We start from the raw sequence: 17,908 nt of genomic DNA on the forward strand, positions 1-17,908 counted from the left end.
GCCTTGCGGGACTCCCGAGTTGTTTGAGAAAACATTTGATTCCGTCGCGCCAATCTTGACTCGTACAGAGCGATTTACTAAGTACGATCTGAACCATTTCACAGCCGTAGACGAGACACCTAGTATCTCCAACTTAGCAAGCAGGATTTCATGATCCACCCTGTCAAAAGCGGCTTTTAAGTCCATGTATGCAGCATCAACTTGCCATCCAGCATCATCGTTGACACCTGCATCCTGAAGGTTAACGTTGAACAGAACATTACAATACACAGTCACATGATGCCATGCCGAGGAGGACGACTCTATCTACGCTGCAGGAAAGATTGTGTTGTGCTGTGGCTAGCTGCTCGCACGCTGAGTAGATAGAAAGAAGATTGATGACGATTCTGAAGATTTCCTGCAAAAAGATGATGCGCGCTGCAAGTATATGCGAGAAATGCAAGAAGATTTTTCGAAGATTGATTCGCTAGTGTGAGATTTTTTGAGCATCTAAAATTGAGATTTAGATGTGTCGCCCCCCTCGTGCCATGCCAATTGTTGTCACACACAGTGAGATTTCCCTTCCTAGACACCTTCACTAAGGCGACACTCCAGATGCAATATGCACGGATAGGATTGCATCAGCTTTGTGTATCATCTCCGCTTATATGTGATCGACCCAAGGGGTAGGTCATTCCGCACACCTATTTTGTGTCAACTTTTTTCTCAGTGTTCCGATTACGGCAGTGCCGGTGATAGAGCAAGCTGCGATTTTTTGTTAAATACTAATGTTATGGTATATTTGGCAACCCGGTATTACTGACAGCTTGAATGTTTGGGTTTGCAATCGCAAGAATAACATCGGTCTAGCGACAACCAAGGAGAAATGCTGGCGAGATGGACCGTGAGCGGTCTCAGTCGTCCAACAGGACACAACAAAGAAAAAAAGCCGGTGAGCAACCGGAAGTGTCCCCGCTCCGAAAATGTTGAATATTGCACTCAAACTGGAAGGAACAAGAGTTTTCCCATGATGATTCGCTGCAGAAGGTGGATTGCATTCTGACGGCAGTCGGCGTAGACGAGGGAAACATCTACAGCAAATGCACCTCGCTGCAGACCTGGCTGCTGGGATACGAGCTTACCGATACGATTACGGTCCATATTTTTCCTCACCAGCAAGAAGAAGATCGACTTCTTGAAGCAGATCGAGCAGGACGGTGAGGAGGGCAATCCGTCGGTGAAGCTGTTGGTACGCAATAAGAACGACAAAGACAAGACCAATTTTGAAAAGCTGCTGGAGGCGACCAAGGGATCCAAGGATGGCAAAACGTTGGACGTCTTCTCAAATGACAACTTTCCAGGTGATTTCTGTGAATCGTGGTGACCCTTCGTCAAGGATAAGAGCTTCGACCCGGTAGACATCAGCGTCCCAATAGGGTTCAACATGTGCTCCAAGAATGACTCCGCAGTTATCACCATCAAGAAGGCCTGCCTGGTGACGGTAGACGTATTCAACAAGTACCTCAAGGATCACATCATGGAGATTATCGATGCTGTAAAGAAAGTAAAACATGTCAAACTCTCGGAGGGTGTCGAGCAGTGTTGATATCGAACTAGTTGGACATGTGCTACCCAGTCGGGTGGCAATAACAGCTTGAAGTTCAGTGCATTCAGCGACAAGAACTATCTGCACTTCGGATCGATCATCCGTGCTCTGGGTGCGCGTTACAAGTCCTACTGCTCCAAATGTCGTCCGAACGTTGCTGGTCAATCCGATGGAAACGATTCAAAATCTGTACACCTTTTCTGCTCAATCTGGAAGATTGATGGTGATGATTCCGGGTAAGAAACTCTCGTTGGTTTTCGACGTCGGAATGGATTATGCCAAGAAGGAGGATGCCAAGCTAAAACGTTCGACTTTACCATCGGGTTAGAGTTCCGGGAGAATTCGATCGTAGTACCTCAGCCAGTGAAATTCGGTTTAAACATTGTAAGTTAATTAAGTTGAGTGAAAGCAATAAAAATTCCGTGTGATTGTGCCGTGAAAAGTAGTTCGGTATTGTTTGAAACTTTCTTGAACAATGTCTTACCGAACTACTTTTCACGGCACAATTTGCATTGCTTTCGCCTCAACCTAATTAACTCACAATTTTTTGTTTTGTTGCAAAAATAGAAGATTATTCTTGCATTCCGGTTCGTAGTACACTCCATTTGCATAGTAGCTGAAAGACTTGTGACCGGTATCGATAGTAATCGACAGCCCTCGGAAGTGATTCGGGCAGTGAATTGCTGTTCTGAGTTCCTCTAGTATATTCAATTAGAGTGAAATACACAGTCAACCAGCACGTAATGTTTTGAATAACTTCATTGACAGCTGTCCAGCAGTGCTCCCATTTTATTTAATGAACAATCCAATGCCTACGAGATTGTGCCGATGGATGTGCCCAAGCTGCGCTAAATCTACTTTCGGCACACTGTGTTGAGTGACTTGTCCCTTTTATCGACCCCTGGACCCTTTGTGGATTTAATACTCACCAAACTATTCCGGGTGGAGTCTCAGATAGCTTAGTCAGTTAAAGGTACGTTATTAATAAGCCGGAGGCTGCAGGCTTGATTGTTGGTCCTGTCGATGAAATCTTTCGAGTAGAAAGTCGACAAATCGCTCGCAAAACAAGCGTAAAAATCCTAGAGGAAGAAAACTATACCGGCTAAGGCCAGTTTGTCCTTTGTTGTTCATAAAAGTCGTCTCGCTTCCACTCAATCCATGACTACATGTCGCCAGCCTGCTGTCTGCGGATGTTGTGTAGGTCACTTGTCCTCAACATGTCGCTGTATGAAGGGCCAAGAACGGATTGGGTGGATCGATAGGCAAAGTCGCCTATACGCATCTACGGGACCGTAAAGAAGCAACATGATCGCACAATTGGTCAAAACGACGAGCCCCTAAACAGGAAGTTGCTCCAATGAGTGGGGAGAAGAGCCCGCCCTTTATCCACGAAATGTTAGGTAGCGAGTTGGCATTCCCACTCTCTTCGTCCAAATTGATTCAATCGGGTGTCCTGTTGCAACCTGGTCTATACAAGGTGTGGAGATCTAGCCCTCACGTATGTGTTGGTAGAGGGAAAAAAGTAAACATTGCTGGAGAGGATGACCACGACGTCATAGCAGTCGAAAGCAAATTTGTGAAATATGAGGTACAGCAAATTCTAGATATGTTTGCTTTATGATTGCTCTTGCTTGTATGCTTCTGTAAAGTATCCGGGAAATATCAGCAGCCGTTTTGTATTTTTATAGTAGCTACTTACTTGAAAACGGGCAAAAACTGACCAGGAGGCTGCTTTTTCCTGGTATACAGTGTGCTAATAAAATAATCAATACATTATCTCAACATTCAGTGGAAAAAAAATCATAAATGTTGGCTTCATACAGAAATTCTATAATTCATATTCAATTTCCAATGCAAACGCTTATTGAAACAAACGTTATGACGTAACTACGAGCGTGTTTGAGCGTACGGAAGAAGCAAATCGTGCGAAGCCGACTGAAAGCCGAGTGAAAAACGAACTGCACCAATACGCACAGGCCATCAATTCCACACCTTGTATAGACCAGGTTGGTCCTGTTGGACCCTCGCTTATCAGTTGTATATGTATGTAAATGTATAGTTAGGGGAAATGGATGTAATGTCGGTCTAAATGCCCCTAATTTGGGCCCATACATAAGTTCAGCAATCGACTAAATTTTCAATAGCGACCAAAAATATCCATTAGTACCGTCCCAATGACGCGTTCATCTAGATAAAATTGATAAATAGCAGCTTTTTAGCGATGGTCCCAATCTTAGATCCATAGACCAACATTAGAGCCATTTCCCCTATTTGGTTTTGATACAGTTGAATCCTGATGAATGTGGGCGTCTTAGTGGAATACCTGTATAATGAGAGAGAGAGAAGGATTAGTATTTTCCATTTAATTCCACCACTTTATTTGCTTATCCTTGACAGATACGCGTATTTCGTCTACAATGTGCAGACTTCTTCAGTGTCTTGTACTAATACTCGACTGTATTAGTACAAGACACTGAAGAAGTCTGCACATTTTAGACGAAATACGCGTATCTGTCAAGGATAAGCAAATAAGGTAGTGGAATTAAATTGAAAATACTAATCCTTCTCTCTCTCATTATTTGATACAGTTGTTATTCTTGTCTTACTCGCAAGGATCCGACTCTAAAGGGTAACCCAAATTAGATCCGATTGCGTTGCGTTGACGTAAATTTGACTGTCAAACAATAGATTTAGCTGTCACTTTGTCGCAACGCGTCAGATCCGGATCTAATGTTAGTGGCCCTAAATTGAAAGGTCCCGCTCTTTAATACCGGTGTGAAACCGGTGTAGTGTAAGCAGCAATAAACGCGAGTCATTGACAGCTCTTTATTTGTAAACAAAGGTGCAACCGATTGCTACACCCTGATTTGTTTTTTGTGTACGGCGTACAACGAAAACGACATTAGTTTGAAGCTAAAAGGGAGGGACACAACTGGCTTCTTTTTTGTCTGTGACGTGTTCTTCTTCTCTCGCGGAAACGACCGTACAAAAAATATCTCATTATGGGCGACGCAGTCGACTGTCAAAATACAAGAAAATAGATTCCCTGATTCTCGCGTTTCTATACGTTCGCCCGACCAATCAGGCGCTGGTTTTGCGTTTGACAGAACATTGGTTCATAAAAGGCCCCCTATTGTCCTATTGTCTCCTCTTCCTCTTAGGTTTGAAGTAGTTCGAATTAGGCTTCGATTGCTTCGATGGTAGATCTTAATGCCAATAACGGATAATAATGGAAAGGTAATCTACCAGGCGTTACTGGGCTCACTATGCATTATTCTATGCCCAATGCTTTACCAGCAACGTTTACCGAACGTATTCTATGGTTTTACCCTCCCCACTAAACCTCCAAACTCCTGTGACACTTATTAGAGGTCGTAGAGTTCTCTGCATCTCTCTTAAGTGAGTGTCCAACTAACATTCCTCCCCATCCTCAGCAGTTGCAAGGACGTGGCCAGGACAGTTCTCGATTGATGAAGTTATTGCTGCTTCCATCTAAGAGGCCGATCCCCAAATCTCATTCAATACAGTAGTAGTCTTAATCTATCTATATATATATATATATATATATATATATATATATATATTATATAAATGAATTTCTGTCTGTCTGTCTGACCCTGTCAGAAACTACAGAACCGATCGGCGTGAAAATTTATATGCAGGGGTTTTTGGGGCAGGGAAAGGTTCTTATGATAGTTTGATACCCCTCCCCCCCCCCCTCTTTAAGGGGCTCCCATACAAATGAAACAGAAATTTTCGCATAACTCGACAACTAATCAAGCAAATGGAACCAAACAAGTGGTGGTCATAGGGGGTAGTCCCTTAGATAAGAGGGGGACTACGTACAATATAGCATGTTTTTTTTAATTGGCGCATAAACTCAAGCTAATATTGAATCCCGAGCAAGGTCGGGCACACTCAGCTAGTATAAAATATAAAACGATGGTCTAGAGGACTTGTACCACCAATGAATTTGTGCAACATGCTTAAAACGAATGCAAATACCTAGTTATCTTCTAGAGCCGTCACTCACCTTTCGTGCTGCTTTTCTTCTTGCGGTCATTCAAATTTCACATCAAATAACAACCGTTTCTTTCCTTTTTCTTGCAGAACTCTAAGTACACCTCCTCCAAGAGGGACTACGAACGAGAGGCTAGCCGATCGGGGGGCTATGGACGCGATCGGGATAATTCTCCGGCAGGAAGCTCGCTAAATAATGGTAAATTTATAAAACCTACCTTACTAAAAGACCATGCTTGGTTAACAAAAATGTGTCTGCATTTCCATTCAGGCAATTACAAATCAATCTCACCAGACTTGGACTCACCGAGGGATCGCGATCGTGATCGAAACCGCGATCACGATCGAGACAGGGATCGCGATCGAGGCAGCGACCGGTATCAATACGGAATGAGTAAGATGCGAGATAAGGACCGGGATCGCGATTATAAGAAGGACAAATATTCAGGTACTCGTTGGTAGTTCATGAATGACTGTTTTGCTGCAGAGGTATACAACATATAACTTCAATTACAGATTCCCTACGATCACCGAAGGAAAAACGAAGTCGCAGCGATCGGGATACAGACCATCGATCGAATCACGACCGGCGGTTAAAGTTGTCCGTATCGGAGAAGCGCGGTGGCTCGAGCTCGAATTCGGACGATCGCGAACGGGACCGGGAACGGGAGCGTAGCGAGCGTGAACGCGAACGGGAACGGGACCGTGATCGATTACGAGATCGCGATCGCGATCGTGGTGGTGGCGGCGGTGGCGGCGGCGGAGGCGGTGGTGGTGGAGGCGGAGGGGGTGGTGGAAGCGGAAGTGGAGGTAGTGGCGGCGGTGTAGGTGGCAGTGGTGGTGGCATAGGTGGCGATCGGGTTAGTCGCATTGGTGATTGGAGTGAACATGTCAGTTCATCTGGGAAAAAGTATTACTACAACTGTAAAACGGAGGTGTCCCAGTGGGAGAAACCGCGGGAATGGATCGATAAAGAAAGGTACGAGCGTTTTTTTGTTCTATACAGAAGCCAATGACTAACCGGTGTGGGCTAATTGTTTCAGAATCATGTCCAAGGACCAACATAGAGAGTATCGAGACAAAGATCGCGATCGGGACCGGGACCGAAATGATCGCGATCGTGATGATCGGTACTCGTCCTCTGCCGGCAGCCGGTCAACGTCGTATGGCAAGCATTCCAGCAGTAAAAGCAGTAATTCGAGGATAAGGTGGCCAGCACACGAGTTGCACAGGCGGAGGCATGATGGTAAGAATGGTCACACACGGTAGAATATTATGTTGTTACCAGTTTGTTTCTTTTTTTTTTAGAAAACCAAGACATGGACATCAGCCCCGGCGATTCAACGCCAACATCGGAGGCAAACTATTCCCACTCGAGTACTCCAACCAACCAACAGGGACACGGCATTAACAGTAATAATGCGGCCAATAACGATGGCAACAATGCCGGGACGGGACTGATGGCAAATCAGCTGCCCCGCTTGTTATCGAACCCTATGTCAACGCAAAGTGGTATTGCTATGCCACCCCATTCACAATCACAATCCTCATCCAGCTATTCGGCAACGGTGTCCACTTCATCTCCATCCGTACTGCAACAGCAACAACAGCAGCAACAGCAACCGCACATGCTTGTTGGTCCCAGTGGCGACCCTATGCTGAGCTCGAATACTCCTGGTCCGCCAGGATCACAGCAGCATCATCATCATCATCATCATCAACAGCAATGCCAACAGCAGCTACAGCAACATCAACAACAGCAGCAGCAGCAACAGCTAGGCCAGTCACCACATTCATCTGCAAATGCATCTGCCACTAGCTCGAACGTGTCGTCGTCGTTAGCCGGGCTGCCGAAAATCCTTTCACAAATCACCGGCAACAAGACGATAGAACACAACGAACTGAACCCGCAGAAGGCTCTGCAGACCATCAACAATGCACTGATGATGCAGTCGAGGCAAAATCCGAACGGACCTGCGTCCGGATCGTCGATGGTGGATGGCAGCGGGGGAGCGAATAGTTTAAGGTAGGTGGATTATTTTGGATTTGGATGTTGCTATTTCCTTGGAAGTGTTGGGTCACATTTCTGAAAGCGAGATTTCAGATACATTCCATCCAAGGTGCAATTCGCAAGTGATCAATTGTTGCTTAAAGTCACCGCATATCATTCTGCTCCATGCTTTCTTACGCCAGTACTGGCTGTACCTGCTACCAAAAACAAGTCAGTTGTATTTCTGCCGTGAATGCGAATTTAATTCGTTGTTAGGAGTCGAACTCTTTAAAAAAAATGACTAGACATCATCAAGTACTTCGTTTCACGATTCTATAACATTCCCCAGAATGTAGCATTCCCCAGAAAAGTATGACATGTATTAGATTGACTATTTTTGTTTATTATAGTCACTCTAGAGAAAAACTTCTTAATGGATCAAGGGGTTTTCCCTTCTTTGAAAATATAAGAAAAGAAAATAATTAATTCTTTGGATATACGATAAAGAAGGGAATATTCCCTTCTTTGAATATATGAAGAGAACATCATTAATTCGTTAAATGTATGATAAAGAAGGGAATATTATCTTCTTTAAAAATATAACAAAAGGAAATAATTAATTCTTTGGATAAACGATAAAGAAGGGAATATTCCCTTCTTTTAATATATAAGGAAAATATATAATCAATAGTTTTTCGCAAGGGATTCGGGGTAATGCCCATTCGGGATAATAACGTGTGGAATAATGTTATAAATTTGTAATCGGTCGTTCAACGTTCCATGCACCGATTTTTTAATCCATCACGAGAAATTCTTCAACTCAGATCGAACAATTCTTCGATAAGGTTTAACAGTTTCCGACTGGTTGAATTGGATTGCATAATATACCCTTTGACTTTTTAAATGATGTACGAAGTGCTCGAAAACTTGAAGGTTGTTGAAGGTTTCTAAAGAGCTATAAAATGGTTTGGAATTGATAAATACATAGTTCCATAAAACTAAACGTAGTGTATCGTCAATAGTAAAGTGAAACTAATCAGAGTTTTATCATGAAAAATATATTAAATCAGATATGTAAAATTTATCAAGAAAATTGGTATTCAGAAGATGTATTACAGGTATACCTCGATAAAACGTAACTGTCACTTTTGACTTTCATCGGCAATATCTTGCTAAAAACAATTGAAACATATACATTATTATTACCAATAGATTGGAGATTATCTCATCTGTCCGATGTTGTTCTTACTTTGCTTGTTAGAATGATCGTTTGCTAGAAATCGGCGGTCAATAGTGACAGTTACGTTATATCGAGGTATACCTGTATTCAGTGTACAAGATACTTGCGGACCTGTTTATTTATGGACGCCTGTTCTGTAATATAGAACTGAAATATAATATCAAATGACAAAAAAAAAAGTGATAAATTACTAATTTCATCATCTTTTCTGGGGAATGTTATAGAACCCATTTCACAGTTTCCCTGATAAAACATACCAAGTCTCTTCCGGGAAAGGTTTAAAGTAAATTCAAACAATGATGTTAAACTTCCACAAAAGTTACACGCTTATCGAAAGTAACTCAGAGACTGAGTCAGGTTGACTCACTCTCTTTTCTTCCCATAAAAATTTTACTCACTTTCGTAAAACAGTTGAGTTACTCAGTGCTATGAGTATTGGAGATGAACTAGCCAGTTGGCTCAGAATCTCCTTAATAAAACTTATGACCATACTTGAATGTATTGTTTTCTTACTATAGTTGATAAGGTTAACATCATTGGGGCTTCATCCAGCCTGTTGAAGTAAAACAAAAATAGAACTGGAAACTCGCTGGAAAGCGAGAATGGACGGTAACCGCACCTCGATAGGATCTTGCTGGCTTGATGTCCTCCGGCTTTGGTACTGAAAAGATATCTTCGGTACAGTTTTAGCTGAACTTGGCTTGTCTGGTAGATGTCCTACTTGTTGTTGCTCATTAGACTGCGAAATTAGCTTCGACCCTGAGTGGATTTCAGTTGACATTGGGGCCGTCTTGAATACCGGACGTGTTCCGACCTAAACGCCGGATGGGTTCCGGTGGAAATCGGCAAAGGTTTGACCATCGGACGGGTTCCAGCTGACATCGGGAACGACTTGAACTTCGGACGTGTTCCGGTGAACATCAGGAAAAGTTTCTACACCTGACGAATTCTGGATGACATCGTCAACGGATCGATCACTGGACATATTCCAGCCAACTCAGGGCTGGTAGCAGGTCACTTTTTAGTGACTTGGTCACTATTTTGAAGCCAGTCACTAAAAAGTCACTTTTTACACCAAAAAGTCACTAAAGTCACTATTTCCCTAAAAATAGTCACTAAAGTCACTTTTTCACTACTAAAATACAGTGAAATTTAAAAATATCAACAAAATGTTTAAATTGGGTAATTGGCACTAAGAAAGTGTACAGTAGTTTTAGCAAAATATACATATATGTTAAAAATTGAAAATTTTGACCAGGGTCACCAGTGAACCGCAAAGTTTAGAACACCAGAAAAACTATTGGAAAATGTCTTTAATTTTGATTAAAAATCGGGGAAAATATACCTCCTTTCCCAGAAAATAAATTGTAAGCCTTGGAAACTTTCTAAAGGTATTCGTCTGTGATAGATTTTCAAAAGTCTTTCAAGGATGATTAAGACCTAAGTAAATTTAAGAGAATTTTAAAGGATTCTAGGGATGACACCAAGATATATCAGAGAAGAATAACAAAGTACAAAGTAAGAAAGTCTCATGTAAAATTAAGTGCTCTGATGACCGGTTTCTTTATCTCCGCTTAAATTTTAAGCCAGGTTTACCCACATAGTTAAACTTGGTGTAACACATATGAGCGTAGCTTTTGATTATTGTTTAAATTATTAGAGACGTAAAATTCAGCTCCGAAACAATTGTGGAAATAATTCAAATATAATTGAGAGTGAATTTTAACGAGAGTTCTGAGAAGAATGATTGGATGAGGATTCTAGGTCCAAATCTACTAACAATTCAAAATTAGTTCTGAAATTTGGCTTAAGGGAGCTCTAATGAAAATTGCATGAAAATCCCGTGAACTCCAAAGATGGTCTCTGCGGATAGTTCTAAAAGAATTCTAGGATGATTTCTGAAGATACTTCCAAGAGAATTCTTAAGAGTACGAAATAAATTCCGAGAAGATTTTCAAAGTTATTCTGTGATGGATTTTTGTTTTGAGAAATCTGAGGAAAAGGAAATTCTAATGAGAATACGAATTGAATTTCCAATCAAATGCAGGGGAAAAGTCCAAGATTATTCGAAGCAGAAATTTATGAAATTTCTGAGGTCAATTGGAAATTCTAAAGAGAATTCAAATAAATTTAAAATGGATTTATGGAAGGAGCCTTCAGGGAGTTCCTAGAAGAATCAATCAAACACGAAAATAATCTACTTTAAATAATCAGACATAAAGTGGAGATTTTATACGATAGACGAGGAGATTAAATTATGGAGTTGATAGTTCCGTTATAGTACGACAGTGTGAAAATTGTATATACAAATAGAGAGCGAGCAAAGGACAATTTTGTGGAAGGTACGAAACGGGTAGATGTTTACGCCAGAGACTTGAGTGTGAAACAACATCCCTTTTGCCAGTGGTGGCAGGGGGGAACTCCCCTCACCATCCCTCATTAACGGATGAGCTTGGTAAAGGAGATGCTCTACCCGATTCGTACCTTCCTCAAAATTGTCCTTTATTCACAAATTTCACACTGCCGTACTATAACGGAACCATCAACTCTTTACTTTCATCTCCTCATCTATCATATAAAATGTCCACTTTTATTCTGATATTTGATGTTAAGCCTTTCCAACTTCGAAAATAATCTATTTTCAAGAATTTTGTTGATTGTTCTGCGAAGAATTTCAAGAATACAATATTATTTTTGCAAAAGCTTATTTGCCTCTAAGTTTAAGAGAAGGGGAATTATCCTAAAAAAAATTCTTAAGATCATTCTGAAGAAATTCTGTGAAAAGAGCGAATTATCAAAGTTATCTGCCTAGATATAACAAAATTTTAAAAAATTCGAACGCAGAATTAAATTAAAGCTCATAAAAAAATGGGAATTTCTGTTTGCTAGTCATCATACAGATGTAAATTATTCAAATCACTTCAAATGCTCTTCACAGGAGATTCCGTTGTGAGATTCGATTAAATTAAAGGAATTTATGAAATTTGATTTTAAGTTCCATGACATATCAAACTGTATTTGAATTTCTAAGTAACCATATAAATGGTTCCTTATTTAGTATTTACAAGTCACTATTTGGTCACTATTTCCATAATTTTAGTCACTAAAGTCCCTACTATTATATCGGATCAGCACTACCAGCCCTGGCTAACGATTGTGCTACATTTCCCCGAATGTCGTTTCCCCGAATGTCACTTCCCCGAACGCCATTTCCCCGAATCCCAAACAAACATATACCCCATTTCCCCGAATGCCATTCCCCCGAATTACATTTCCCGAATGTAATTTCCTCGAATGAAATCCAAAAATTTATAAAATACTTTGACTGTATTACATTTCTATGGTTGGTTTCGCGAGCATTAAGAAGACATCTTTGAATATTGCAACAATTAACCTTAAAAGAACAGCTCATGATAAAAAAAAGGAAAATCTCTGTACCAGAAGTGGAAGTGTAAAAATTGGTAATATATTTTTAGGACATTTTCCCTTATTTTATACATGAGCAGTTCTTTCGAGAACTTTGGCAAAACTAATATCGATGATTTGACGGATTGGTAATAAATTTTTAGGAGATTTTCCCTTCTTTTTAAATTTATTTAGGAGATTTTCAGCCGTAGACATATTTTATCCTTCTTTTATAAATGTTTTTTCGAAAACTTTCTCAAAACTTGTGAGATTGACGTAATGTATTTTGAGGAAATTTTTCCCTCTTTTATAAACGAGCAGTCTTCCGGGAACTTAGACAATATGTGAGGTCGATGGATTTAAAATTGATAACATAGTTTTACGAGATTTTTTCTTTTATAAATTCAAATCGAGGAATTTGGCGAAACTTCTGAGATATATGATTTGACAAATGAATCGAGGAATGCTGTGAGTTTTACACTCACAACTACTGACAACATAGCGCCACCTTCTATGGACGAAAAGTTAAACCGAAAAATAATGTATGCAGATTTCAATATTTTTATTAAATTTTCGTTTGTGGAGGCGAAACGAGAAAAAAATATTTGGTAGGGGTGTTGCGCCATAATATAAGCCACCTTCGGTACCAATATTTTTTTTCAAAGGGCCAAGAAAAAGGCTCTAATTTAATAAAACAATCATTTCCGACTTTCTGCGTACAAAACAAATCGCCATAACTTCTGTTTATTACTGTCACCTGTTGACATTTGATTGCAATAATTTCCGAAACAAGTTTTGCTAAATTTCCCGAAAGAACTGCTTATGTAAAAAAGTAGGAATAAACATATTTTACCATTTTGTCAAACCATCGATCTCTCATGTTTTTCCAAAGTTCTCGAAAGAATTGCTCGTAAATAAAAGAAGGCAAAACCTCCTTAAAATTTATAATCAATTTGTCAAACCGACGATATTTTGCCAAATTTTTGGTGCTCTTTGGTTTTGGTCTGTCTTTTTGGTTTTGGATTATTATTCTATATATAAAAATGAAAATGCTTTTAACGGCTCAATACATTAATATAGGGGAAAGCGGGGCATAGTCAGCATCATGTGCTTTGGCAATGCGTTTCTAGCTACTCGAAGCAAATTAATTGGTAGCTGGGTTAATCTCATAAACATTCCATTTGCATGGCTTGAAATTTAATCTGGTTTGCAATCTGCTCACTATGCTCAAAATATAGTAAGAAAATTGCCAGCAATAACGGTTGGAAATTTCCCAACTTTTTTTTTCGGGGAAATGGCACATTCGGGGAAATGGCGTTCGGGGAAGTGACATTCGGGGAAACGACATTCGGGGAAATGTAGCACAATCCTGGCTAACATATACTTAGGCTAGGTTTGAACACCGCACGGGCTACTATGGATATCGGACACGGTTTGAAAATCGGACGGTCTCCGGCGGACATCGATAAAGGCGTTAACATTGGACGGTTTTCGATTGACATCGTCGAACGGCTTGATCACTGGACACAACTGACATGGGTTAGACTTGAACACCGATCGGTTTCTGACTGATTCCACCACACCAGCATATGTAGTACCTTCTGTATTTCATTCTATTGGTGCTTTTCCGGTTTGTTCCGGGTGCTCCGCTTGAGTAGGAATTCATCTCATCTGACTAGCATAAAAAGCATTCGTTTTTAATCCCATCATAAAAAACATTCCCCTTCCGATTGAAGCAATGAATTCCATGTATGTAAGTCCAACAGAGGATCATATACTAATGGGACAATCAGGATGGCCATTGTTCAATCGGGAACGCAAATTTTTCATTCCTTTAAATGTTAGTTTTGAAGAGAAAATTGAAATCATGAAAGTTAAATGGTAAACCCCCTATTCTCAAAAATGTATTTTCATGGCAGTAAAAGGAATTGATAATTAAGCAATAATATGAAATCAATTTTCAATTTCTCGAAAATCAAACATATATTACACAGAACATTCCTTGGATTTTCTTTCATATTTGTGGGGGAAATGTCGGCTTCGGCCTACTATCGTCAAGGGGTAAACAAAGTCTCAGAGCACTCAAATTTGGCCAATAGATGCTTTGAAACACAATGTATCCACATGCCAAAATTGAGCTCTCAATGATGTTGCTTACCCCCTGACGATAATAGAATAAGATATTACCGAAGCCGTCATTTAACCTATATGAAATGACCAAAATCTGTAAGTAGCGTTTTGCTTTCGCTATCCGCAGATTTTGTTGTTTTCCGCGTGCTTTTCGACTTTTACTAAAGCAATAGAGTATTCGTTTTAAATAGTGTTAACCGATCATTCAATTGATAATCATCTAATGAAGAATATTGTGAAAATTCGATGACAAAAGATTGTTTCACGTAGTTCAGTTGCTGTCGCGTCGCGCTGGTGCTTCGGTCGGATTTCCTCAGCATTTGTTTCGGTGCTCCGCCTCCGCTCTTTTTCGTTTCTTGCTGCTGGCGTTCTGCCTTCTGGACAATTGGAGTTCACGAGATCTCTGTTAACGTTGCTAGATGTATCGATTTTCGAACTTGATACCGATATACAGATATGGTTTCTCAGAATACCGATTTTTTAAATAATCAAAATGATTGCCTGTCCACGCTGAACTGTTCGAGAAAACCATTGTGAGAGATTTTTACCTTTTTGAATATCTCATGTTTTTAAAGCCTGCTCAAAACATTATTCTTCAGGAACTTCTTATACTTGATACTCTTTAGACTAATGTTTCCATTTCCTTGCCGTTTTTGGCTAACCAGGAACTTACCCCGTATGTTATTTTCCGATTCCTACGAGAAAGTTATTTCGACATCCCTTGGAAGTTTCTTTTGACTTCGCTCGAAAGGTTCTTCCATCTTCTATCGCCAATTTTTTTTTTTCAATTTCCCCGGAACTTCATGCTTAAAGTGTTTTATTGCGGCTCCATGTTTGCTTCAGGAAACCTGCAGGAACTTTTAAAAAGTATTGAATCTTCAGAATACTCTAGACTTTTGGAATAAGTTTAAAGATCTGTCAGGGTAAGTTCCGATGAATTAAAGAAAGTTGCATTAAATTCTGTTAAAATTCGAGAACACCGGGAATTTCAGGATAGTGTATAATTTTGGAAACTTCACAAGTGCAAAGCACTTCAGGAAAATTTAATGGTTTTCAGGACTGTTGCATTTTTTTCCGGGAGAATTCAGATAACTTAAGGAAGCAATTAATTTAAAGGAAATTGATGAACCTTTAAACGAGTTCCGGGTTTATGAAAATTTTAGAAACGTAAGAGAAGTCAAATGAAGATTATAAAATTGTGCGATCATATTAAGGGAAGTTCCTACAACTTTTAAACATTTAAAAAATTGAGAAGATCAGAGAATGTCATTGCTGACGTTCCATTCATTTCAAAAATACTGTCAGAGCACTTAAGAAGTCCTTCAAAGAAGATAAGAGATTTTTTTCTAGTAGTTTCATTATAATCAAGGAAGTTCCGAGTACCTTGAGGATGATCAGAGAACTTCAAAACAGCTCCATAACTTTAAGAAAATTGCAAGAACTTTCAAGGAGTTCCGAGGAATTAAGTGATATTCCGAAGCAGTGGCGTCGCGTAACCTCACTTTTTACCTGTTCAACAACTTTGAAAATGTTATTTAGGGTCATGTTTACATTCATATCCGTTTCAAAAGGCACAGGGTATTCTAGTTTCACTGATTTGTATCCATTTGATCCAATATTGTTTTGTTTGGTTACGTGTTGAGAGTTGTTGAACAGGTAGATTGAGGTTAGGGCGACGCCACTGTTCCGAAGTGCATTTCAGGAATGTTCAGGAAACTTCAGGGGCACTGTTGGGTCTTCAGGGATGTTTTATAAAAAATAAGGAAAATTACTCAGGATCATTAGAACATGTAAGAACTTCAGGGAGTGTTGCGCAAACATCCCCAAGATATCTGTTTCATCCGGATTTTTTCCCCAACTTCTCCTTGATGTTTCTTTCGACTGATCCGTAAGCCCTATGTCTTCCGACTTTCTCCAGAAGTTTCTTCCAATCTACCTTATAGTACGTTCAGATGTAATATAGGCTTTCGTGCAATGAGCACTCATACGTCAAATTTTCACCGGAAATCGTAGGTATGACTGTATATTACATGATATCAGCTCAGCGCTGCCATTTATACAGATTTATCTGTATTATACAGATTTTTTAATCTTAATACAGACCCGATACAGAATACAGATTTATCACAGATTTTTAAATTACAATACAGATTTATACAGATTTTTATAAAATGAATGTTATGGTGTTTTTGACAGCATTCACAACCAGAGGATCAACCGCTTTCGGATGCATATGGAGCTGGTAGTAAACGATTTGAGATTGTATGGGGATTTACAGTATTAATCGAATATTTCCAATATAAGCATGTATGTTAAATACAAGAAAAGTGCCCGAGCACATTAAAATGGTACAAATACAAGTACTCGTAAACATTTTATTTGTATTGAAAATGTATTTCGTAAGAAATTGCGGATTTTCTGATATTCTCCATACTGCAAAAATGATTTTACCAGCACTGGCGGGGCGATATCTCTCGACTTTTCGGTGTAACTACCACACAAATGATGTAATTAATTGTATTCATCTATATTAAAAATATCAAATAGTAATGAACTCGTGCACTTTTTTGCATTTAAAACTGCTTATCAGGAAGATAATGAATAGAAACTAAAATCTCCATACATTTTCAAACGGCTTCATATCACTCTTATAAATAAGTACGGACGATATCACAAATGGCGCAATTATATCCCGTATGGTTAGTACGATAGCCCGAATAGGTGGTTAAGCACTTTTTATGGTTATTTTGTATGCACTGTATTTGTAAAACAACAAAACATGATTAATTAAGAAAAAAATCGTCAATACAGAAAATACAGATTTTTTAATAGAGTGGATACAGATTTTTTATAAAACCACCTGGCAGCTCTGTATCAGCTATAGTCTGAACGCACTATTAGGAAGTTTCTTCCAGCGTCTCCAGGAAGTTTCTTCCGTCTTCTCCAGGAAGTTTAATTAAACTTCTACCAATTGTATCTCCCAGAAATTCCGTTCGTCTTCCTCTGGATCTTTCTCCATAAGCCATTCTCTGTAGGTTTTTTTCGGCTTCTATTGGAAGGTTTTTCTGAGTTTCTTTTGGCTTTCCCTAGAAATGGCTACTCCTGGAATTTGTTTCAGATTTCCGAATCTTGTTTGGCTTCCTCTGCTTCCGAAAGCTTCTTCAAATTGTCACTAGAAGTTTCTCAATATTTGTCTTGGAAGTTCCCCGGAAGTTTTTCCGACTTCTCTTAGAACTTTCTTTAAACTTTCTCCAGAAGCACTAATTTATTCTTCCGCTGGAGGTTTTATCGGCTTCCTCCAGAAACTAGTTCAAACATTGCCCGAAAATTTCTAACGACTTCTCCTGGAAAGCAAATTTTCCTTTCTTGTTTTTGTTTACACGTTCATTAACTACGTAGACAGTTTTTTTTTTTTTTTATTCATGACCCCCCCCCCCCCCCCCTTCGTAGACAATTGTCCATACAAAAATTTTATAATTTGTATGGGCCGTGGACAGTTGCCAAATTCTGAGGAGAGTTCCAAATGAATTCAGAGAAG

General features: G+C 39.6%; 1 protein-coding gene across 2 annotated transcripts in view; it reads left to right on the forward strand.

Moving 5' to 3' along the window:
* wcy (wacky) overlaps positions 1-17,908 on the forward strand; it is a 44,798-nt gene that overhangs the window by 16,315 nt on the left and 10,575 nt on the right. For both annotated transcript variants that reach the window (XM_065231497.1, XM_065231498.1), the window contains exons 3-7: positions 5,696-5,804; positions 5,877-6,053; positions 6,122-6,584; positions 6,649-6,851; positions 6,914-7,631. In XM_065231497.1, coding sequence (XP_065087569.1) covers positions 5,696-5,804; positions 5,877-6,053; positions 6,122-6,584; positions 6,649-6,851; positions 6,914-7,631 — 1,670 coding nt within the window. The remainder of the gene's footprint in view (positions 1-5,695; positions 5,805-5,876; positions 6,054-6,121; positions 6,585-6,648; positions 6,852-6,913; positions 7,632-17,908) is intronic.

Source organism: Ochlerotatus camptorhynchus, unplaced genomic scaffold (genome assembly GCF_037179485.1).
Source record: "Ochlerotatus camptorhynchus isolate MF236.1 unplaced genomic scaffold, CSIRO-AGI_Acam_v1.1 ptg000357l, whole genome shotgun sequence".
In the NCBI taxonomy this organism is placed as follows: domain Eukaryota; kingdom Metazoa; phylum Arthropoda; class Insecta; order Diptera; family Culicidae; genus Ochlerotatus; species Ochlerotatus camptorhynchus.